At 44.6% G+C, this 24,977-nt stretch overlaps 1 protein-coding gene across 6 annotated transcripts in view; it reads right to left on the bottom strand.

The window, feature by feature from the left end:
* LOC105472412 (ATPase H+ transporting V0 subunit a1) overlaps window positions 1-24,977 on the bottom strand; it is a 63,600-nt gene that overhangs the window by 21,117 nt on the left and 17,506 nt on the right. For 4 of the 6 annotated variants that reach the window (XR_011615846.1, XM_071083176.1, XM_071083172.1 and 1 more), the window contains exons 6-16: window positions 22,398-22,501; window positions 22,005-22,131; window positions 19,858-19,940; window positions 17,149-17,242; window positions 12,962-13,174; window positions 10,981-11,131; window positions 7,029-7,168; window positions 6,319-6,473; window positions 5,795-5,885; window positions 2,420-2,538; window positions 259-475 (exon numbers count right to left, since the gene is read on the bottom strand). Coding sequence is in view for 5 of the 6 variants with exons in the window: in XM_071083176.1 (XP_070939277.1) it covers window positions 259-475; window positions 2,420-2,538; window positions 5,795-5,885; window positions 6,319-6,473; window positions 7,029-7,168; window positions 10,981-11,131; window positions 12,962-13,174; window positions 17,149-17,242; window positions 19,858-19,940; window positions 22,005-22,131; window positions 22,398-22,501 (1,494 nt within the window). In the remaining variant the exon portion in view is untranslated. The remainder of the gene's footprint in view (window positions 1-258; window positions 476-2,419; window positions 2,539-5,794; window positions 5,886-6,318; window positions 6,474-7,028; window positions 7,169-10,980; window positions 11,132-12,961; window positions 13,175-17,148; window positions 17,243-19,857; window positions 19,941-22,004; window positions 22,132-22,397; window positions 22,502-24,977) is intronic. The other 2 variants (XM_071083174.1, XM_071083175.1) reach the window with 1 other exon arrangement.

Raw genomic sequence — 24,977 nt, 5'->3', positions numbered from 1 at the left:
AAGGACAAGGTACATCATATAAAAGTCTACTGATCACATACGCAGTTTCCAAGTCTGGCACAAATTCGCCCCAACAGTACTTTCTTACTAATCTATGAATAACACTATCCAGTTTCACAAAATAATTAGCACATTTTGTGGCAAAGCTCTAGAATTGTCCCATAGAAAGGCAGTTATAAATTTTTTAGGGTCAGAGAAACATCTGGCTTCCTGATCAAGGATAATCATCTCAGATAGCCGGCCTCTGGGTTGACGTACCTGTCCAGAATACAACATTGAATAACCAGACTCTGGGTAGGAAAAGAGGAACATGTTTATGAAATGGATCAGAAGGCTTGGTGCATTCTCAGATGTATGAGCATCATAGGCCGTCCACTTGTAAAAAATAAGGATAACCAAATAGCCAAACAAAGAGGTCATGAAGATTATTTCAGGAATAAATCCAAAGTAGATATTCAGGGGCTTCTTGAAATAGCTAAAAAAGAGAGAGAAAAAAATGTTAAGGGTAAATGGGCCTAGGGCCACTCCTACACTGAATGGCGTATTCACTAGATTTTTCTATTTAATACCCCCTGAACTCCGTCTTTATCACTTTAAGCAGCAGCAACCAGAAGCTGGAGGCAACAGAGACAATGCAGGATTAACTATCACGGTCAAACTTCTGAACCTTGGTTTTGTTTTGCTGTTGCTTTTTCTTCTTTTTTGAGACAGGGTCTCACTCTGCCACCCAGCCCAGAGTACAGTGGTGTAATCTTGGCTCACTGCAGTCTCAACCTCCCTAGGCTTAGGTGATCCTCTTATCTCAGCCTCCCGAGTAGCTGGGACTACAGGCATGCGCCACCACACCCAGCTAATTTTTACTTTTTTTTTTTTTTTTTGAGACGGAGTCTCACGCTGTTGCCCAGGCTGGAGTGCAGTGGCGCGATCTCGGCTCACTGCAAGCTCTGCCTCCTGGGTTCACGCCATTCTCCTGCCTCAGCCTCCTGAGTAGCTGGGACTACAGGCGCCCGCCACCACGCCCAGCTAATTTTTTGTATTTTTAGTAGAGACGGGGTTTCACTGTGGTCTCGATCTCCTGACCTTGTGATCCGCCCGCCTCGGCCTCCCAAAGTGCTGGGATTACAGGCTTGAGCCACCGCACCCGGCAATTTTTACATTTTTTATAGAGATGGGGTTTTGCCATGTTGCCCAGACTGGTCTCAAACTCCTGACCTCTGGTGATGTGCCCACCTTGGCCTCCCAAAGTGCAGGATGACAGATGTGAGCCATTGTGCCAGGCCTCAAACTTCTGAACCTTGAACGGCTGCAATACCATCCCCACGATTCTCTCCATGAGAAAGAGAACAGAAAAATCTAGTACATTTTGAGACCATAGTTCATAACTTTTTTTTTTTTTGTAGAGATGGGGTCTCTTGTCGTGTTACCCAGGCTTGTCTTGAACTCCTGGGCTCAAGCGATCTGCCTGCCTTGGCCTCCCAAAGTGCTGGCATTACAGGTGTGAGCCGCCACGCCCAGTTCACAGTTAATAATTTTATGAGTTGCACATCAAGGAAAAAAAGAGAGCTCACTTACTTTGATGAAAATTGCTCAAGTTTTTTTCAAGGATCTTTACTGGAACAGCAAATTGTTAAAAGACTAATATTAAGCCTCATTTAAGACCATGAAAAAAAAATTTCTTTTTTTTTTTGAGATGGAGTCTTGCTTTGTCACCAGGGTGGAGTGCAGTGGTGTTATCTTGGTTCACTGCAACCTCTGCCTCCTGGGTTCAAGCAATTCTCCTGCCTCAGCCACCAGAGTAGCTGGGATTACAGGTGCCTGCCACCACACCCGGCTAATTTTTTGTGTTTTTAGTAGAGATGGAATTTCACCATGTTGGCCAGGCTGGTCTCGAACTCCTGACCTCAAGTGATCTGCCCGCCTCATCTTCCCAAAGTGCTGGTATTACAAGTGTAAGCCACTGCACCTGGCCCGGCCATGAAGACTTTTTTTTTGAGGCAGAATCTTGCTCTGTCGCCCAGGCTGGAGTGCAGTGGTGCCATCTTGGTTCACTGCAACCTCTGCCTCCCAGGTTCAAGCGATTCTCCTGCCTCAGCCTCCCGAGTAGCTGGGATTACAGGCACGTGCCACCACACCCAGCTGATTTTTGTATTTTTAGTAGAGACGGGGTTTCACCATGTTGGTCAGACTGGTTTCGAACTCCTGACCTCAGGTGATCCACCCGCCTTGGCCTCCCAAAGTACTGGGATTACAGGCATGATCCAGCGTGCCTGGCCACACCATTAAATTTTTAGAAAAGCACTTCTATAATGTAGAATGAGGTTCTGAGTTATTAATCCCTCCCCAAAGATGTCATGGTTTCTTTAGGCAAAAGCATTCTCTAAACTATGCACATTCTTATGACAGAAGTGGAACAACTCACATATGGTTGAACAGGCTCAGGCTGACTCCAAACAGCATATGGATGATACCAAGGATAACAGACATCTTCATCTTAAAGGAGTTCAAGAAGGTCAGTTTATTGGTAGCAATGTTCCAGATCTGTCATAACCCAAGAAAACAAATAGGTATTATAAAGAATTCTCAAAGGGAAAAATATTCCTTTGTTTAAAAAACAATTTTTATTTATTTATTTATTTATTTGGAGACAGAGTCTCGCTCTGTTGCCCAGGCTGGAGTGCAGTGGCGCAATCTCGGCTCACTACAAGCTCCGCCTCCCAGGTTAAAGTGATTCTGCTGCCTCAACCTCCCGAGTAGCTAGGACTACAGGCGCCCGCCACCACACCCAGCTATTTTTTTGTATTTTTAGTAGAGATGGGGTTTCACCGTGTTAGCCAGGATGGTCTCCATCTCCTGACCTGCCTCCGCCTCCCAAAGTGCTGGGATTACAGGCGTGAGCCACTGTGCCCGGTCAACAATTTTTATTTATTAGTCAATATTATTTATTATGGAAAATTCTAAACAGATACTTAAGCAAACAGGACGGTATAACAAACCCCCATGCACCTATCACTCTGCTTCAACAAATTTTTTTTTAACCTTGCTTTTGAGGCGAATGCTTCAAAAATTAGTATCACCTTATGGACTCGTGAAACAAGATTACTGCCACTCACTCATCTCCATATTACTATAAAGTCAAGTCCAGATATCATGTCATTTTACCCATAAATATTTCAGTGTGGATGTCTAAAAGGAAAAGACTTATCTATTTATTTATTTATTGAGATGGAATTTCGCTCTTTTTGCCCAGGATGGAGTGCAGTGTTCACGATCTCGGCTCACTGCAAACTTCCACCTCCCAATTTCAAGCAATTCTCCTGCCTCAGCCTCCCAGGTAGCTGGGATTACAGGCACAGGCCACCACGCCCAGTTAATTTTGTATTTTTAGTACAGATGGGGTTTCACCATGTTGGCCAGGCTGGTCTCAAACTCCTGATCTCAGGTCTGGCCTGAGGCCTGCCTCGGCCTCCCAAATTGCTTGGATTACAGGCTTGAGTCATTGCGCCTGTCTAGTAAGGCTTTTTTGTTTTTTTTTTTGAGATGAACTCTTGCTCTGTCGCCCAGGCTGGAGGGCAGTGGCAAAATCTCGGCCCACTGAGAGGTGGGGTTTTCACCATGTTAGCCAGGAAGGTCTCGATCTCCTGACCTCATGATCCGCCGGCCTTGGTCTCCCAAATTGCTGGGATTACAGGCGTGAGCCACTGCACCCGGCCGGGACTTATTTTTAAAACATGACCACAACATTGTCATCATACTTAAATGCATTAACGATGATTTCTTTTTTTTTTTTTTCTTTGAGATGGAGTCTTGCTCTGTCACCCAGGCTGGAGTGTAGTGGCGTGATCTTGGCTCACTGCAACCTCTGCCTCCTGGGTTGAAGCAATTCTCTGCCTCAGCTTGCTGAGTAGCTGGGATTCCAGGTGCTCGCCAACATGCCCGGCTAATTTTTTTTGTATTTTTAGTAGAGACGGGGTCTCACCATCTTGGCCAGGCAGGTCTTAAACTCCTGACCTCGTGATCCACCTGCCTCGGCCTCCCAAAGTGCTGGGATTACAGGCATGAGCCACCGTGCCCAGTCAACAATGATTCTTTAATATCATGAAATATATAGTCAATATTCAAATTTCTCTGATTGTGTCCAAACCTTTTTTGTTTTTTTTAAATTCATTTATTCAAAGCAAGATCTAGATAAGGTCTATACATTTTTTTTTTTTTTTTGAGACAGGGTCTCACTGTTACCCAGGCCAGAGTGCAGTGGTGCGATCTCAGCTCCCTGCAACCTCTGCCTCCCAGGTTCAAGTTATTCTCCTGCCTCAGCCTCCCGAGTGGCTAGGCCTACAGGCGTGCACCAACACACCCGGTCAATTTTTATACTTTACAGAGATGGGGTTTCGCTATGTTGCCTGGGTTGATCTGGAATTCCTGAAGTCATCTGCCCGCCTCAGCCTCCCAAAGTGCTGGGATTACAGGCATAAGCCACCGCGCCCGGCCTATACATTATGATTGTAGATATATCTCTTGAGTCTCTAAATTATAGGTTCTCCTTCCATCTTTCCTTTTTTATTCCTTACAAAATATTTTTTGAAGAAATTGCATCGTTTATCTTATATATTTTCCCACAGTCTATGTTTTGCTGATTGTAGCCCTGTGGTGTTGTCATTCCATCTATTTTTTTTGACAGGGAGTCTTGTTATATCCCCCAGGCTGGAGTGCAGTGGCACGATCTGGGCTCACTGCAACCTCCTCCTCCCAGGTGCAAGCAAATCTCCTGCCTCAGCCTCCTGTAGCTGGGACTACAGGTGCATGCCACCACGCCCAGCTAATTTCTGTATTTTTAGTAGAGATGGGGTTTCACCATGTTGACCAGGCTGGTCTTGAACTCCTGACCTCAAGTGATCCACCCGACTCTGTGTCCCAAAGTGCTGGGATTACAGGCATGAGCCACCTTGCCCAGCCTGTATTATTTTTCTCTTTTCCTCAGCAGCCAGATGCCCTGTGTTATATTCTTGCCACCACTCCATTTTTACAGCACACAATAAAAAAGATTTGATCATACTTAATTTGCCTAAGCATTTGAAACAAAAATTAATTCTGGGATGTTTGTGTAAGTTTGTAAAAATAAGAATGCAAGTCTAAAATCCACAGGAAAAATATATTTCTGCTTTGTTAAAATGTCTGCTAAAAATAAAAAACCAAACTAAGTAAGCAGAAATAAATTAAGAAATGGGAAGCAGTCTTGAAAATCAATCTTCCCAGAGTTTATATTATTAACCAACTCGGAAATAAGCAGTGCCAGGGAGAAGTATGTGGCTCCTCAAGGCACTTGGGTCTCTTATGGCTTAGAAGTCCTCCAAATACATACATCAAGGTTTCCCAAAAATATGTCAACGAAAACCCACATAACTATTTTTGTTTGTTTGTTTGTTTTGAGACGGAGTCTTGCTCTGTCACACAGGCTGCAGTACAGCTTGCTCACTGCAACCTCCGCCTCCCAGGTTCAGGAGATTCTCCTGCCTCAGTCTCCCGGGTAGCTGGGACTACAGGCACACGCCACCACGTCCGGCTAATATTTGTATTTTTAGTAGAGACAGGGTTTCACCATGTTGGCCAGGCTGGTCTCGAACTCCTGACCTCAGGTGATCCAACCTCCTTGGCCTCCCAAAGTGCTGGGATTACAGGCATGAGCCACCATGCCCAGCGAAAGCCCACATAACTATTTATCTTCACTTTAATTCTCTTGCTTCCAGGTTACCGTTAAAAAATTTGAGGTTAGTATATAGGAAGGAAGTCCTCTTACTGGATCAATGCCAAAAGGGTATGGTCCACCGAACACTCCAGGGAGGGCTGGGTTTAGCTGTAGAACAGGGTTCCCCCGAAGCGTCTCTTCACTACCATGACAGGAAAAAAGTCACATTTATTTTTGAACAAGAGAGGGAAACAACAAGGGTCCAGAAACTGACCCCAAAATAAACTGCTATAGCTATCTTGTCTTTTCAATAAAATGGGAGGGGAAAAAATAAAGAGGAGAGACTAGCAGCTGAGATTGAAGGATCCAAAATGACAAAAAGAAAAATTAAACACACAAACACACAATCAAGTAGGGAACTAGGGAATCTGCTTTTAGTTTCCAAAAAAAATCATTTCTAGTCTTAGTTCCTGCATACTTGCTGAACAAATCACAAAGCACCTCACGGTGTGGAGCATGAATGAGGAGACACTGTCACTACTTCCTAAAGAAGTGTCAGTTTACCACTTGTCTTAAAAATCAGGGCTGAACATGAAATGAATAAGCTTTGAATTTTAGCTTCTTCTGCAACTTACGTCCAATTATAAGTAAACATCGGCCGTACACTCCAGGATGACCCAAAGATATTAAGAGACTTGGAAAAGCAATCATTGTAGATGAGGCCAGTGTACATGGAGAACACACCCATCAATAAAATAATGTATCGACCACTGAACACAGTGCTAAACATCTGGGAACCAGAAGAAAGAAGTAATGAGAATGTACTCACTGCAGCTCACATTGTGATAATGTTATTCAGAATACCTGCCCCTTTCTCTGGTGCTACTTTACCCCATCCTGATTCAGAGAGCTTGAAGTAAAAACCAAAATACAATGCTAATGAGACAGTTACTTTCACAGGATGTGGCCTCTATTTTTTTATTAGGTTGGTACAAAAGTTATTGCGGTTTTGGCCATTTCTTTTGGCGGCCAAAACCGCAACAACTTTTGCACCAACCTAAATAATTTTTATTTTTTAGAGATAGGGTCTCACTATGTTGCCTAGGCTGGTCTCGAATTCCTAGGCTCAAGTGATCCTCCTGCCTCAGCCTCCAAGTAGCTGGGACTACAGGCACACACTATCACTTCCAGCTAGCACATGTCCTCTTTGGTGTGAAAATGAACATAACTTCTCTACTTCCTTTTGATAAATTCATGGATAAAAGACTTCCACATCATGACTTTCATAATGAATGCTTGGGAAATTACAAAATTTCAGTTCAATCAGATGTAACATAAACAATACCTCATTCTCATTCTTCTGGGAAAGGATCCGGCTCTCCCTCAGTACCATCCACACAGCAAAAAGGGTCATTAAAATGCCGTGACCAAAGTCTCCAAACATCACAGCAAATAGAAAAGGGAACGTGATAATAGTATATGGAGCTATAAAGAAACCAAAAAAAGAAAAATACAAAGTACATTAAACCATAGCAATTCCACAAATACCACATTCTTTTCCAACTCTGACCTCAAGTGATCCACCTGCCTCAGCCTCCCCAAGTGTTGGGATTACAGGCGTGAGCCACCATGCTCAGCCTTCCACACTCTTTTTTTTTTTTTTTTTTTTGAGACGGAGTCTCGCTCTGTCGCCCAGGCTGGAGTGCAGTGGCTGGATCTCAGCTCACTGCAAGCTCCGCCTCCTGGGTTTACACCATTCTTCTGCCTCAGCCTCCCGAGTAGCTGGGACTACAGGCGCCCGCCACCTCGCCCGGCTAGTTTTTTGTATTTTTTTAGTAGAGACGGGGTTTCACCGGGTTAGCCAGGATGGTCTCGATCTCCTGACCTTGTGATCCGCCCGTCTCGGTCTCCCAAAGTGCTGGGATTACAGGCGTGAGCCACCGCGCCCGGCAGCCTTCCACACTCTTAAGATCAATATAAGGTGACTTATTCCCCAGCTGCCAGACAGATAGGACTCTCAGAGAAAATCTTTCATGGCAGAATCAACACACCTTCTCAAAGTAGCTAATGAAATTTGAGCTACTGATAACTTTTTCTAAAGAGAGATGGGGTCTTGCTCTGCCACCTGGGCTGGAGTGCAGTGGTGCCATCACAGCTCACTGCAGCCTGCAACCCCTGGACTCAAGTTATCCTCCCACCTCAGCCGCCCAAACAGTTGGAACTACAAGTATAAGCCACCATGCCCAGTCAATTTTTTTTTTTTAATTACTGATAGAGGATTTTTTTTTTAGATGGAATCTCACTATTTTGCCCAAGCTAGTGCTGAACTCCTGGCCTTGAGCGATCCTTCCACCTCAGCCTCCTGAGTATCCGAGATTACAGACATGAGGCACTGTGCCTGGCAGCTCTGATAATATTTTAAACAAAGAAGAACAGAGGAAACGAAGGTGTAACCCTGACAACATTGGTTTGTTCTTTGATTCTCTTGTAACTCGTGGGACCCCGCTCCCAGGGCAGGCCAGCTGTCTTCTCTTTGTGCAGCAACTATGTCCCAGTGGTATAAAGCTACATATCAGATAATGTACAGACGGAGAAAGTCCAGAGCAAAGCAGTTCTTGCATATGGCTCCAACTGAAAATGAATCCGCACACTCTTGATTTAACTCTCCAAATATAGGAGAACTCTCCAAATATAGGAGAAATCTGTGTTGTGTCCAAAATGGCCAATACTTGCTACATTTTTTCTGTCTAACCTTGGAACAAGGAAGCCAAAAAAAAAAAAAAAAAAGCCATTTAAAAATATCAGACATCTTAGGAGAAACATTTTGCTTAAAGCAGTTAAAGCAGTTCCTGCAAATGATTTGCTAGAGAAGTCCAGGTGTTTTAGGGCTGTGAGGGCACATGAAAGAATCCAGTCTCATGAACTTTTCTTTTTTTGGAGACAGAGTCTCACTCTGTCACTCAGGCTGGAGTGCAGTGGCACAATTTTGGCTCACTGTAACTTCTGTCTCTTGGGTTCAAGCAATTCTACTGTCTCAGCCTCCTGAGTAGCTGAGATTACAGGCATTCACCACCAGGCCGGGCTAATTTTTTTATATTTTTAGTAGAGATAGGGTGTCACCTGTTGGCCAACACCTCAAGTGATCCTCCCACCTTGTCCTCCCAAAGTGCTGGGATTACAGGCATGAACCACCACATCCAGTCAATGAACTTTTTTTTTTTTTTTTTCTGAGACGGAGTTTCACTCTTGTTGCCCAGGCTGGAGTGCAATAATGCAATATTGGTTCACAGCAACCTCTGCCTCCCAGGTTCAAGTGATTCTCCTGCCTCAGTCTCCCGAGTAGCTGAGATTACAGGCATGAGCCACCATGCTGGCTGATTTTGTATTTTTAGTAGAGATGGGGTTTCTCCATGTTGGTCAGGCTGGTCTTGAACTCCCGACTTCAGGTGATCCACCCGCCTCAGCCTCCCAAAGTGCTGGGATTACAGGTGTGAGCCACCACACCCAGCCCAGCCAATGAACTCTTAAAGGAACGCTACCTGACAGTAAACCTGCTCCTTACATCAAATGGGCACTTTTTTTTTTTTTTTTGAGACAGTCTTGCTCTGTCACCCAAGCTGGAGTGCAGCAGCATGATGTGGTTCACTGCAACCTCTGCCTCCTGGGTTCAAGTGATTCTCATGCCTCAGTCTCCCAAGTAGCTGGGACTACAGGTGCGCGCCACCACGTCCAGCTAATTTTTGTATTTTTAGCGGAGGCGGGGTTTCACCATGTTGGCCAGGCTGGTCTCAAACTCCTGACCTCATGTGATCCACATGCCTCAGCCTCCCAAAGTGCTGGGATTACAGGTGTGAGCCACCATGCCCTGCCAGAATGAGCACCTCTGCAAAGGAAGTACACAAGAGCTGAGGTGTCAACATGTTTATTTATTTTTTAATAGAGATGGGGTCTCATTATATTGCCCAGGCTGATGTTGAAATCCTGGGCTCAAGCAATCCTCCTATCTCGGCCTCTAAAAGTGCTAGGATTGGCTGGGTGCAGTGGCTCATGCCTGTAATCCCAGCACTTTGGGAGGCCAAGGCGGGCAGATAACGAGGTCAGGAGATCGAGACCATCCTAGCTAACATGGTGAAACCCCGCCTCTACTAAAAATACAAAAAAATGGCTAGGCGCAGTGGCTCACGCCTGTAATCCCAGCACTTTGGAAGGCAGAGGCAGGCGGATCACCTGAGGTCAGGTGTTCGATATAAGCCTGGGCAACATGGTAAAATTCCATCTCAACAAAAATACAAAATTAGCTGGGAGTGGTGGCACATGCCTGTAATCCCAGCTACTCGGAAGGCTAAGGGAGGAGAACTGCTTGCACCTGGGAGGCAGAGGCTGCGGTGAGCTGAGATTGTGCCATTGCACTCCAGCCTGGGCAACAAGAGTAAATCTCCATCTCACCGAAAAAAAAAAAAATTAGCCGGGCATGGTGGCAGGTGCCTGTAGTCCCAGCAACTCAGGAGGCTGAGGCAGGAGAATGGCGAGAACCTGGGAGGTGAAGCTTGCAGTGAGCCAAGATCGTGCCACTGCACTCCAGCCTGGGCGACAGAGCGAGGCTCTGTCTCAAAAAAAATAAAAAATAAAACAAAAATTTAAAAAGAAGTGCTAGGATTAACATCTTTAATTTTAATTCAGTTGTTCAACAGCATTTAAAGTGAGGTGTTAGAAGAAACAACTAACAAAAAGGCCAGGCATAGTGGGTCACACCTGTAATCCCAGCACTTTGGGAGGCTGAAGTAGGAGGCATGCTTGAGCCCAGGAGTCCCAGACTAGCTTGGGCAACATAACAAAACCCCATCTCTAAAAAAATTAAAAATTATCAGCCTGGGCAACATAGCGAAACCCATCTCTAAAAAAATTTTAAAAATTAGCCAGGCATGGTGACACATGCCTGTAGTCTCAGCTACTCCAGAGGTTCAGGCACAAGAATCACTTGAGCCCAGGGGGTTGAGGCTGCTGTGAGCCGTGATTGCACCACTGCACCACAGCCTGGGCAACAGAATGAGACCCAGTCTCAAAAAAACAATCATAAAATAAAAAATTAGCCAGGTGTGGTGGTGTGTGCCTGTGGTCCTACCTATGCAGGAGGCTGAGTTGGGAGGATCTCTTGAGGCCAGGAGTTTGAGGCTGCAGTGAACTACAATCGTGCTGCTGCACTCCAGCCTGGGTGACAGAGGGAGACCCTGTCTCAAAACAAACCAAACAAACAAACAAAAAACTCCAGAGTAAAAAGATAACAAGCTTTCTTTTACCTGGATTTATCTCTCGGTAAGTTCCAATTCCATAAGCGTCTACTATGTTCTGAAAGCCATAGGTAAACTTGTTGGTTTTGTTATAGGTTGGGGGAGTCTGGTTTGTCTGCATCCTGTTCAAAATGGAAGGTACAGTGGAACCACTGTGTTCCTGAAAAACATGAGCACATTTATCAAAATTAGGTTATCCTCCTAATTGTGGTGGTGGTGGTTACACAGGTGTGTATTTCTCAAAACTCATCAAATGGTACACATAAAATATATGTATTTTCTTTTATGTAAATTATATCACAAAAAAACTAATGAAAAAAAATAAAACTAGATTATCTTTCCCAGCCTTTGGGAAAACTGGGACAAGGTATAACATTTATAATGGAAGATTTCTATTAGATCCTGTGAAATACATCCTCAATGTGAAAAAAATTTAACTTTAAAATATGTCACCAAAGAAAATGTAGAACTGCCTCCATATCTGCCTTTTTATGAAAGTTGTTCTCCCCCTTTCATGGAGAAAGCAAAGTATGTTCTCTGGCTCTCCTTCTTCACTACGTTCTCTTAACTTCCTGATCCCTTGCAGTCTGATTGAGCATGCCTATGCAAAGTGACTGGCTCCTGACCAAAGAGCTTCTCTCCCAAATGCACGCCCCTGACATTGGAGATCTTTGGTGAAAATCTTTCTTCCTTAGGAGTTCTCCTCCTGCTCGCTAACCATTCCTTTTCTCTCTTTGCTGGTTGTTTCTGCTCTGCCTACCTGATAGCATTGCAGGCCCCCAACCTTTTTTTTCTCTCTATGACCTCCCTCTTGGAGGTCTCATTGCCTTCCATTCTCATGACTCCCATCTTCCTTAGCTTTGTCCCCTTGACTGCTTGACATTTCCACAAGGACCTCAATGTGACTGGAACTGAACTTACCATCTCTCCCCAATCAATAAGCTTCTCTTGCTGAACATTTACTTCCATCATTGGAACCCTAATTCTTCTGGTCACTCAGCTTTGATGCCTCAAAAAGATGTTTAAATCTTTCTCCTTGTATTTCTCTTGCACCTTGCTAGGAACCAGGTATCCCTACTGACTTTTCCTGCAGAACATCTCACAATTCGTCATTTTTTTTTTTCCCATTTTCAAGTCCTACCTGGGGATTCTTATCATTTACTACTCTATGTCTACAATAACCTCCTAACTGAACCCGTACCTACAGAATCTCTTCACCCTTCAATCCAACCTAGATACTATCAGCAGATTACTCTTTTAAAACTGCTTTGAGCCAGAAGCAGTGGCTCACACCTGTAATTCCTGTACTTTGGGAGGCTGAGGCGGGTCGATCACCTGAGGTCAGGAGTTTGAACCAGCCTGGCCAACATGATGAAACCCCGTCTCAACTAAAAATACAAAAAGTTAGTTGGGTGTGGTGGTGCGCGCCTGTAATCCCAGCTACTCAGGAGGCTGAGGCAGGAGAATCACTTGAACCAGGGAGGTGGAGGTTGCAGTGAGCTGTGATCGTGCCACTGCACTCTAGCCTGGGCAACGAGAGCAAAACTCCTTCTCCCAAAAAAAAAAAAAAAAAACTCCGAAGGTGAAATGTCATAAAAATGACGTTAATGCTACTATTTATTTTACCTTTTGAGACGGAATCTCATTCTGTTGCCCAGGATGGAGTGCAGTGGTGCCATCTCGGCTCACCGCAAACTCTGCCTCCCAGATTCACTCCATTCTCCTGCCTCAGCCTCCCAAGTAGCTGGGACTACAGGCACCCACCACCACGCCTAGCTAATTTTTTGTATTTTTAGTAGAGACAGGGTTTCACTGTGTTAGCCAGGATGGTCTTGATCTCTTGACCTCGTGATCTGCCCGCCTCGGCCTCCCAAAGTGCTGGGGTTACAGGCATGAGCCACCGTGCCCGGCCAAAAATGACGTTAATGTTACTATTGATGGGAACCTCTCTTCCTGGCCACGAGCTGCGTTGCTAGCTTTGGGGACTCACCGTGCCCCTTCTGAGTGCAAACTGGATGGAGTCAAGGTCGGTGACAGGGCACCAGACCTCTGCAATCAAGCATTTCTGAGTCACATCTATGTTGCACAGGTTCAGGGTGTGGTAGATGGCCTTCATCTTCCGCACTTTGATGAACCAGACACGGATGTTCTTAGCAGCCGCCTGCAGAACCCTCTGGCGGTGATCCTCCGTTTGATTTAGAACCTTTGGGGAGAAAAGGAACAAGCGAGGGATCCTTTTAACACCAGATTTAGATCTCAGGATATGAATGGCAAAGAGGCACAGCTTTCTGAAAAGAATTGCCAGGGAATTGTCTTTTTCTTCCTCTGGCTAGAATAGTTTCTTTTTTCCCAATTACAAGAAATTAGAGTTCTAGTTACTAACATTCACTTTTATTTAGCTTCAACCTGAAAAGAAAACTGAGAAAACTGTTTTTTCGCTTTTCTATATATGTTCAATCCTACCACCAGTCCAAGGCATAACAAATGTAGGTCATACATTTAACTTGGCTCATTAAAGAGCAACAACTTTCTATGTGGGGACTGTAACTCAGACTTGAAGAAGTAGGCATCACAAGCCCAAGAGCTGATAAATGAACAAATCCACACAGAACCCCCTGCACATGGGTCAGCAACAGGAGAGGGCGGAAAGAGGCGGTGCTGAATACCACCACCTGCCTACGCTGGAAACATGGGCCAGGAGACGCCGCGGGATCAGGAGCACCTGTGATCTTTACAGGGGGCTTGGACTGCCACAGACCACTGCCATCATGAGGGCAGCTAAGGTGTTACCTTTATGTCAGGCTTCTCAGAGGAAAAAATGGTTCAGTGTTGATCCTTTCGAAACCAGTACAGATTTCCCTCAGAGGAATCACTGTGCCAAGACTAGGGTGGGAGGAAGGTACAGGAACATTTTACATTCCATTGGCTTAATACCAAATATTTAAGTTTTTTTTTTTTTTGAGACGGAGTCTCGCTCTGTGGCCCAGGCTGGAATGCAGTGGCGTGGTCTTGGCTCACTGCAACCTCCGCCTCCCGGGTTCAAGTGATTCTCTTGCCTCAGCCTCGCAAGTAGCTGAGATTACAGGCGCACGCCACCACGCATGGCTAATTTTTGTATTTTTAGTAGAGACGGGGTTTCACCATGTTGGTCAGGCTGGTCTCGAACTCCCGACATCATGATCCACTTGCCTCGGCCTCCCAAAGTGTTGGGATTACAGGCGTGAGCCAACACGTCCAGCCCATATTTCAGTTTTTAATAGCAGAAGTGTAGCTAAGCCTGCTGCTTCCAATTGGAAGAAATTAGGCAAGCAACCCAAAGCACAAGTCTCCACCATAGATAATTCTTCAAGTGAGTTCAGAACAAAGCAGTAATTACTCCCTGAAAAACTGTCTTGGGCAGAGGAAGGTGACCTCCATAAAGAGGTTTGTTTTGTTTTGTTTTTAAAAGCAAAGCCATGGCATGCTAGGGAAATACATCACTTGAAGATAGCTACTTTCTTTCCTTCTGGTTGTGGACTATTTCACAATTACTCTTACTCACTCCTGTAATCCCAGCACTTTGGGAGGCCAAGGCAGGAGGACTGCTTGAGGTCAGGAGTTCCAGACCACTTTGGGCAACATAGTGAGAACCTATCTCCACAAAAACATACCAAAAAATAATTAGCTGGGCATGACAGCAAGCACCTGTAGTCCTAGCTACTTGGGAGGCTGAGACAGATTGCTTGAGCCTAGTCGGTCAAGGCTGCAGTGAGCCAAGACTGTGCCACTGCATTCCAGCCTGGGTGATAGAGTGAGATCTGTCTTTAAAACAAAACAGAACAAACAAACAAAAAAACCTTTTTCTAGAAGGATGCTAAAGAAACTAGCAAACAATGTTCTATTTGCCTTTCTCTTTCCTCATCCCACTCCTTGGTATTCAATCCCTTTTAAACTTCCAGTTCCTACAGCTAGATTTTTAAAAAATCAAATTTTGGTCAGTTATAATGTCTACCACACATGCTCTTTACATCTACCCATAGGACTGGAAGAAGATTAAGACAGCCTTAGAACCCAGAATGTACTAATATAGCCTATCACTCACCAGCAGTTCTAAAACTCTCTCTCTGGTTAAACAGGTAAGTGTATCTCAAAGGAGCCAGCAACAGTTCAGATTGGTGGGTCATACATGATGGAGGTCACTGAGAGTTGAAATGGAAGTTACAGGCTGGGCATGGTGGCTCATACCTGTAATCCCAGCACTTTGGGAGGCTGAGGCAGGCAGATCACCTGAGGTCAGGAGTTCAAGACCAGCCTGGCCAACATGGCAAAACCCCGTCTCTACTAAAAATACAAAAATTAGCCAGGTGTGGTGGCGGGCGCCTGTAATCCCAGCTACTTGGGAGGTTGAGGCAGGAGAATCGCTTGAACCCGGGAGGCAGAGGTTGCAGTGAACCAAGATCGCGTCACTGTACTCTAGCCTGGGAGACAGAGCAAGACTCTGTCTCCAAAAAAAAAAGAGAAATGGAAGTTACAACGTATCTCTGACAATTCTGCCACTGCCAAAAGGAACTGCCTTTGGGATTAAGCATGTTTATTAATATTCTAAGGGGGTAATCATCACTTTCATTCTTTCAAAGGGAACAAAGCCCCACTTACCAGTCTTTCCTTCCATGTACACATAGTTCACAACTCCTCCCTCAGAGCTCTGTGGTAACTGTAGTGTGCATAAACCACACTTACTGCAATTTGGCAAAACTCCAACACAGTCTCTTCTTGGGTACAAAAGTCACACCAGGGCTTTTTGGCTAGACTGTGTGGTTAAGATCAAAGGTGACCGCAGGGATGCATGCCGAGCTACTGGGACTGGCTGCCTCAGGAGGGTGTATGGGAGAGGGCAGAACTGACTTCTCATGTATTTTTAGATTGTTTGATATATATTTTTCTTAACTAAGCATACTTTTAAAAAATTATTATTATAAAAACTATCAGCCGGGCGTGGTGGCTCATGCCTGTAATCCAGCACTTTGGGAGGCCAAGGCAGGCAGATCATGTGGTTAGGAGATCGAGACCATCCTGGCTAACACGGTGAAATCCCGTCTCTACTAAAAAAATACAAAAATTAGCCGGGCGTGCGGCGGGCGCCTGTGGTCCCAGCTACTCAGGAGGCTGAGGCAGGAGAATGGCATGAACCCAGGAGGCGGAGCTTGCAGTGAGCTGAGATCATGCCACTGCACTCCAGCCTGGGCAACAGAGTGAGACTCTGTCTCAAAAAAACAAAAAACAAACAAAAAAAACTATCTCAGACTTGGCTTGGCACAATGGCTCACGCCTGTAATCCCAGCACCTTGGGAGGCTGAGGCAGGTGGATCACTTGAGGTCAGGAGTTCAAGACCAGCCTGGCCAATATGGTAAAACCCCATCCCTACTACAAATACAAAAATTAGGCCAGGCACAGTGATTCACGCTTATAATCCCAGCACTTTGGGAGGCCGAGGTGGGAGGATCACTTGAGGTCAGGAGTTTGAGACCAGCCTGGCCAACATGGTGAAACCCTGTCTCTACTAAAAATACAAAAATTAGCCAGGTTTAGTGGCACATGCTTGTAATTCCAGCTACTTGGGAGGATGAGGCAGGAGAATCGCTTGAACCTGGGAGGCAGAGGTTGCAGTGAGCCAAGATCACGCCACTGCACTCCAGCCTGGGCAAAAGAGCAAGACTCCGTCTCAAAAAAAATAAACGAAAATACAAAAATTAGTTAGGCATGATGGCACATGCCTGTAATCCCAGCTACTCAGGAGGCTAAGGCAGGAGGATCACTTGAGCCTAGGAGGCAAAGGTTGCAGTGAGCTGAGATAGCGCCATGGCACTTCGGCCTGGGTGACAGAGTGAGACTCTGTCTCAAAAAAAAAAAAAAAAAATCTCAGAGTCATGAGGTGGAGAGGAATTGAATATGCTAGGCAACAACGAATCTAGATGCTTAGCATTCCTGTCTCGTTTGAGGAGGGCTAATGCTATTTTTAACCATCATTTCCTGACACTTTCTCAGCTCCCAGAAGGACATATTACTCATGGACATTTCTTTTTTTGGTATCCTGGTTTGCTACAGGTGCCTTGTAGACCATTAGCATTTCAAGGAAGGAGGATGGTCTTGTATTCCAGTATTTCACAAAAACAAATTCCTTCCAGCCTTCTGCATACCATTTGGAGATCATCAATTCTAGTATTCACTCCGGAAGCCATTTCCTTCCTCTCCTGTGGTGTCTCAGGACAGGGATAGAGTGAGGCTCGGAACCTGGAATGTAGGAACATCGAAGTTTCTTAACTTATCTAATTTAAATAATCTCAGAAAGTAATCCTAATGTACCAGAAGGACCAAAACAGGATTAGGTCAGACCAATGTATTAAGTCAATACTATTTTTCTTTTTTTTTTTGAGATGGAGTTTTGCCGTATCACCCAGGCTGGAGTGAAGTGGCACAATCTCAGCTCACTGCAACCTCTGCCCCTGGGTTCCAGCAGTTCTCCTGCCTCAGCCTCCCGAGTACCTGGGATTATAGGCACCTGCCACCACACCTGGCTAATTTTTGTATTTTTACTAGAGATGGGGTTTCACCACATTGGCCAGGCTGGTCTCGAACTCCTGACCTTAGGCGATCCACCCACCTCGGCCTCCCAAAGTGCTGGGATTACAGGCATGAGCCACCGCGTCCAGCCTAAGTCAACACTATGTGAAATGACCTGCAGACGAAGCAATTATAACATCTGAACTATCTTGACATTCTCTGTAGCTATGAAATTCCCTTGAGATTAAAAAAAAAAAAAAAGTAAAGCAAATTATATTGTAAATTAACGGAGTAAGATGGCATGGAAAAAATTCTGTCCCTAGGCCAGGCGCAGTGGCTCACACCTGTAATCCCAGCACTTTGGAAGGCTGAGGCAGGTGGATTGCTTGATTCTAGAAGTTCAAGACAAGCCTGAGCAACACGGTGAAACCTCGTCTCCACAAAAAATACAAAAATTAGTTGGGCACAGTGGCACATGCCTGTAGTCCCAGCTACTCACAAGGTTGAGGTGGGAGAATCAACTGAGCTCAGGAAGTCAAGGCTATAGTGAGCTGTGATCACGCCACTGCACTTTAGCCTGGGCAATGGAGTGAGACCCTGCCTCAAAAAAAAAAAAAAAAAAAAAAAAAAAGGCCAGGCACAGTGGCTTATGCCTGTAACACCAGCTCTCTGAGAGCTGAGGCGGGCAGATCGCTTGACATGAGGAGTTTGAGACCAGCCTGGCCAACATGGCGAAACCCCATCTCTACTAAAAAAAACAAAAATTAGCCAGGCGTGGTGGCGCACATCTGTGGTCCCAGCTACTTGGGAGGCTAAGGCAGGAGAAATCGCCTGAACCCTGGAGGTGAAGGTTGCAGTGGGCTGTGATTGTGCCACTGCACTCCAGCCTGGATGGCAGCTCGAGACTCCATCTCAAAAAAAAAATCTGTCCCTAAGGCAGAATTTCAGAAAATTGAAGGACATAACATCTATGCTAAGTACGGAGACTCACTGTCCCAGAATAATATGGCATTTATAAACCATGAGTCCTTAAGAATTATTTTTCCGGCCGGGCGCGGTGGCTCAAGCCTGTAATCCCAGCACTTTGGGAGGCCGAGACGGGTGGATCACGAGGTCAGGAGATCGAGACCATCCTGGCTAACACGGTGAAACCCCGTCTCTACTAAAAAAATACAAAAAACTAGCCGGGCGAGGTGGCGGGCGCCTGTAGTCCCAGCTACTCGGGAGGCTGAGGCAGGAGAATGGCGTGAACCCGGGAGGCGGAGCTTGCAGTGAGCTGAGATCCGGCCACTGCACTCCAGCCTGGGTGACAGAACGAGACTCCGTCTCAAAAAAAAAAAAAAAAAAAAAAAAAAGAATTATTTTTCCCCAAGTTAAGGAAATTGTGGTTCTTTTTTTCAGTTTTTAGTTTTTTATAGACATGGGGTCTCACTAAGTTGGCCAGGCTGGTCTTCAAATCCTGGGGTCAAGCAATCCTCCTGCCTCGGCCTCCTAAAGTGTTGGGATTACAGGCATGAGCCATTGTATCTGGCCACAACTGTGGTTCTGATGGTATTTTTTTAAATGAATTTAGGGCCGCGTGCAGTGGTTCACACCTGTAATCCCAGCACTTTGGGAGGCCGAGGTGGGTGGATCACCTGAGGTCAGGAGTTTGAGACCAGCCTGGCCAACATGGTGAAACCCCTTCTCTACTAAAATACAACAAAAAATTTGCCGGGCATGGTGGCAGGTGCCTGTAATCTCAACTACTCGGGAGGCTGGAGAATCACTTGAACCTGGGTGGCAGAAGTTGCAGTGCACCGAGATCACACCATTGCACTCCAGCCTGGGCATGGGGTGAGACTCGGTCAGGAAAAAAAAAAAAGGAAAAAGAATTTAGTGGCTCACACCTCTAATCCCAGCACTTTGGGAGGTTGAGATGGGCAGATCCCTTGAGTCCAGGAGTTCCAGGCCAGCCTGAGCAACATGGCAAAACCCTGTCTCTACAAAGAACACAAAAAATTAGCCAGGTATGGTGGGCGCACGCCTGTAGTCCCAGCTACCCTAGAGGCTGAGGCAGGAGAATCCCCTGAGCCCAGGCAGTCAAGGCTGCAGTGAGTGTGATCATACCACTGCACTCCAGCCTGGGTGACAGAGTGAGATCCCCCATCTGAACAACAAAAATAAAAATAAAAATGAATTCAGGTTATTTTGAATTGATTAAAATAGCCCCTAACATTATTAAAAGATAAATTCACTGTGTCGAGGTAGACTAAAAAGGATTTGTATTTCACTATTCTGAACTTTAAGACTCAACATTTGGGCAGCATGGCTGTGCCCTCCTGGTAGAGGCATGCCTCTCTTACCCTTCACAGATTTTCTTGACTCTGTTTTTCAGCTGATCGCCTTGGAAGAAAATGATAAACACAGACTTGTGCACGTAGTCACCCTAGGCCCCAGAATAAAAAAACAAGAGTTCAGACTTCTGTATCTGGATGAAAATCTCTTAAATAACCAACTTTTTTGGTGATGTAAGAACAACAGGCATTCTTTAAGGACATGGCAATCCCACACTTTAACCACTGCCCTCACTCCATTTCCTAAGCTTCACTATAAGAACATCTACCCTATAATCTCTAATTCACAAAAATCTTTCTCTATTTGTTTTTTTGACTCAACCAGGAGCTTGAAGCTAAAATGATGCTCCTCTAGCACTGTTTAGACTTATTTACCAATTCAACTTTAAATCTTATATTGCCTGAATGATAAAAGTATAGGAGAGAAAAGAGAAGGAAGCCATTTCTGTCTGTTCTGGGACTTAGAAATTCTTAGATAAAAGGGGCTGAATAACTACAAGGAACTGAGTCCCTGGGAAGAATGCTGATGTAGAATCCCACAATTCAAGCTAATCTGGACTTTATGGGGCAGGGAGGAAGGTAATCCATTCCAAATACCAAATTTATACCTGAAGTAAGATGCAAGGACTGGAAGGAAAGATCAGGAAAAAAGGTATATGGCGTGTTAACCAGGATTGTCTCTGATTGTCGGCATATTCTCATAGTCATACACAGCACGTACAGCTTTTATAATAACAAACAAAACTTCAGAAGGATAAAAGGAGATAAGGAGTGAAGAAAATTAGGCTCAAGGGTCTGAAATCCCTAAATTCTCTAGGCTAAACTAGAACCTATTCTTTGTGCGGCCTGATCTGTTATAGATATCCAGGGTCCCCATTTTTGGATTTGTTGATAAAATAACCTTTCTGTTGCCAAGAGGAAACCTGACTGAATATTCTTGAGAAAAGTTCCTCATTAGTGTGACTGCAGATTACAATGTTTCCACAACTCGAAGGCCTTTGGCAAGATTGTGAAACTATACCCCTAAGCCGGGGGTTCAGAAGTGTCACCACACTCTTTCATAGCATGGAGGATGAAAGCCCTGCAGCTGCACAGCCCACCTAATCTGAGAAATCTCATAGTTCAATCTCTCTTCTTAGGTAAAGACACTAATTTAAGAAATTCACAAGATAATTCAAAACAGAAAAACTAACTTCAGGTTTCTAAATAACACTCGTACAAAAGCAAAGTAAAATTTTTGCAGTACATTTATCTTTACCTGTACTCCCTGAAATCAGGACTCACCACACCTAAATGCAGGTTTAGATGAAAAACTCTGTCCCATTATGGCAAATGCCAAGATGTTAAACTGTTTCTACTTCCTGAAGTACTGGGTGGGGAAGATCATCCTATTTTGTGCGATATCTATAAACTAAGTTTCTAATCCTTCCAACAAACAAACAAAAAAACTTTACCAAGTAAAATTTCATCAGCTTATTAAGACCACAGTTTAGGAAATCTCTCCTTCTCTTTTTATACATGAATATTACCAAATTTGGGGCTGGGCAGGGTGACTCACGCCCATAATCCCAACACTTTGACAGGCCGAGGCAGGCGGATCACTTGAGATCAGAAGTTCAAGATCAGCCTGGGCAACATGGTAAAACAGTCTCTACTGAAAATACAGAAAAAATCAGCCAGGCATCATGGCGCATGCCTGTAATCCCCAGCTATTTGGGAGGCTGAGGCAGGAGAATTGCTTGAACCCAGGAAGCGGAGGTTGTGGTGAGCCGAGATCGCGCCACTGCACTCCAGCCTGGAAAACAGAGTGAGACTCTGCCTCAAAAAAAAAAAACAAACCAAATTTGGAACCAGATATCTTGCTTTAAAGTTAATTTTCACAAAAGACAAATAAGTGAAAATAAAAATTTCTAATCAGAATAACATCTACATGGGTAAACCTGAAAATATGTATATGTCATGTATACATCACACATTCCTACGTATCTATGACAGCAATTAACTTAGAGGAAGTACTTCAAATTCTCCAATTAGAGCAGAGATAAAGATAATGGCTCCTCTGTGGAAGCGCTGGATTCAGGTGGCCCCATGCTACGTGACTGCTCTGGGCTCCCTTTACAAGACCTACTCCACAGGATGCAATCTCCTTGTCTTACAGTCACAGGATCCTCCAGGGGGTTCTCGATTTCAGCCTGTCGCAGGAACACATTTCCCCGGCATACCCGCCAAAGCATGCGCTCAAAAGTAGGGATACGCTCCCGGTTAATGACACCAGCCACGAAGCTGTGGGGAGAAGAGGCAGATTGGAAACCTATTCCACGTCATGGGATGGAAGGTTTTAAGACAAGTCTTGTTCCCAGCCTCACCTATGAACCCAGCAGAAAGCTGACAGAGCAACTCAGGCATGAATCCAGAGCTGTAGGACTATCTCAACAGGCTCAGAGGAGGGCATATCCTGGTAGCAAGTGAATCCCCAGTCTCATTGCTCTTCTGAACAGCAGAGATGAACATGGCCCCACTGAATACAGAAAGGTTGACATGGCACTTACCCAAGTCTTAAAGGCGTGCCTCTTCCCATCTCACTTGGCTCCAAGAGGGATGAGGACTCTTCCAACAGGTCTGGATCCGCCATCTGCTGATGATGCAATTCAGCCTGAATTCACAAATCAATTAATATCTAATGAAAATAGTTAGTGGCATGCAGGGAACGAGGAACCAGGAGACAGGTTCAGAAAATAAGGATGAAAAAGAAAACAAACCACCAAAAGACAAGATATACCCATAAAAAGACAAGAAGAATAGGGGACGAAAACCAATAAAACAAATGTGAGGTAAAGAAAGCATAATTGCCCCAGTAAAGCATCTGGGGAAATAGTTTTAGAAATAAGGAATAAAAGAAAAAAACATTAAGTGATGGTGACATGTATAAATCTGTTACTTGGTGGAAGCCATTTTCTCTCCTATGTTTCCCTGAATTAACCATGAAGGTGCCAGGAAATACCTCTGCGTGTAGACAGGAAGCTAAAATCTCTCTCCCTTCTGTGCAATAATGAAGACGCTCTGCAGATACTCTCAACATTTAATTTCTGGGCAGCTACAAACTAGAATTTTCCCTGTGTGAGAATGTGAAAGATAGAGGCTCTCTTTCCAAGGAAGAAGCAAGGCACTGCCACTGTCTTTGAATACTGTGTAGTCTGGAGAAAGACAGAAGGGGCAGCTCCAGATATCTACGTTTCCAGCCCCTTTAAAATTCAGAACATGAGAACTTTCAGCATGGTCACTTACAGAATGCTCCAAGCCATGGGATTTAAAGAGTATTTATGTCTTCGAAAGGATAAGAAGCACAATAGCTGGGCAAGCCTGTAAAAACATATCTGAATGTCCCATTTTCTGACTAGGAATCTTCTAAATAAGTTCACATAGGCTTTACAGTTGTAGGATTCTTGAGAACACAGCTCAAGAATCAAGTAAAGTGAAGGAAAAGCAACTGATAATAAACCAAACTAGAGCTCATGGGCTGGTGTAATTGGTAAGATTTAAAATGACTTCCACCATGACAGTTTATACAATGAAATGAAGAAGGATCTTCCCACACACGGGTCTACGTTTCCTAGCCTCTCTCTACCCAACTCATCCTACCACCCTTTACTCCCATCAGAAAGGAGAAGCTGCTCCAAAAAACAAAACAAAACAAAACAAAACAAAAACCAGTCCAATCATCTTCTCCTTTGCCTCATCGCCCCAACTCTAATATCCAGGCAATACTTGTTTGACCAAAAACTAGGAGTAAACCAGAACAATCACCCTCTTCAAAAGCACAATAAGACAAAAAGTCAGAAGAGTTTTTCTCTATCATTTTCATTCCAAATTTCAATTTGATTCTACCCGTCAGCCACACTCTTTTTTTTTTTTTTTTTTTTTTTTGAGACGGAGTCTCACGCTGTTGCCCAGGCTGGAGTGCAGTGGCGCGATCTCGGCTCACTGCAAGCTCCGCCTCCTGGGTTCACGCCATTCTCCTGCCTCAGCCTCCTGAGTAGCTGGGACTACAGGCGCCCGCCACCGCGCCCGGCTAATTTTTTGTATTTTTAGTAGAGACGGGGTTTCACTGTGGTCTCGATCTCCTGACCTTGTGATCCGCCCGCCTCGGCCTCCCAAAGTGCTGGGATTACAGGCTTGAGCCACCGCGCCCGGCCAGCCACTCTCTTAAAAAGCAGCACAGGGACCATCAGTTGATAAAGTCACGGGATCATAAACATAGCAAAAAGAGGGGAAAAACTGTGTATAAATTAGATGGTAAGTCTGAAGGCCTAAAAAATTGAAAGCAATCATTTTGGGAAGTAAGGATCAACACCAGAAGTGCAGAGAAATACTGTCATGAGATTGGAAAAGTTTAAGATGAAATCATGGAGACACTGGTTACCACTTGCTGTTACATGGAAGTTGAGGGGGTTCTTTCAGTTTCTACTTGCAATCAAGTCAGCTGACTGCAGGCAACTTGTTTTCAGGATCCCGATGATTACAACATTTCAATTTGTTCTTGATTTATCCCTTGGCAAAAACCAGTGAGCCTGACTGCTACTCACAAGACTCCATCCTACTCGCCTGGATGTCTCACAAGACATGGTTTAAGTCAACCCTAAATATCAGACTCAATGCAAACACATGTGCTCTAAAGTGGACAACCGATGGAAAAGCAAACAGTACTTAGCAACTAGACCACTTCAAAGACTCTATCTAGGACTCTCTGAGAATAAAAACAACAAAATTAAAATTCAACAGAAACTTGCAATAATATTTGAATTGCTAATTTCACCATTTCATAATTAAGAATTCTGTCTTAGAGAGAAAAGTTACAAATTTTTAAATAAAATTGTGCCTGGTGAGAAACTAGGAAGACTAGAACCACCCACTAACAGAAGGCCTTTAAAGCAATATCTAAAACCACGTGGCTGAGAGTATCTAAATCTTAGAGCAGGGGTGTCTGATCTTTCGGCTTCCCTGGGCCACACTGGAAGAAGAACTGTCTTGGGCCACACATAAAATACACTAACACTAATGATAACTAATGAGCTAAAAAAAAAAAAAAAAAAAATTGCAAAAAAATCTCAAAATGTTTTGAGAGTTTACGA

This window comes from Macaca nemestrina, chromosome 17 (genome assembly GCF_043159975.1).
Source record: "Macaca nemestrina isolate mMacNem1 chromosome 17, mMacNem.hap1, whole genome shotgun sequence".
NCBI lineage: Eukaryota > Metazoa > Chordata > Mammalia > Primates > Cercopithecidae > Macaca > Macaca nemestrina.
Note: the sequence above shows the minus strand (reverse complement) of the source record. Positions and strands in the feature narration are given on the sequence as shown.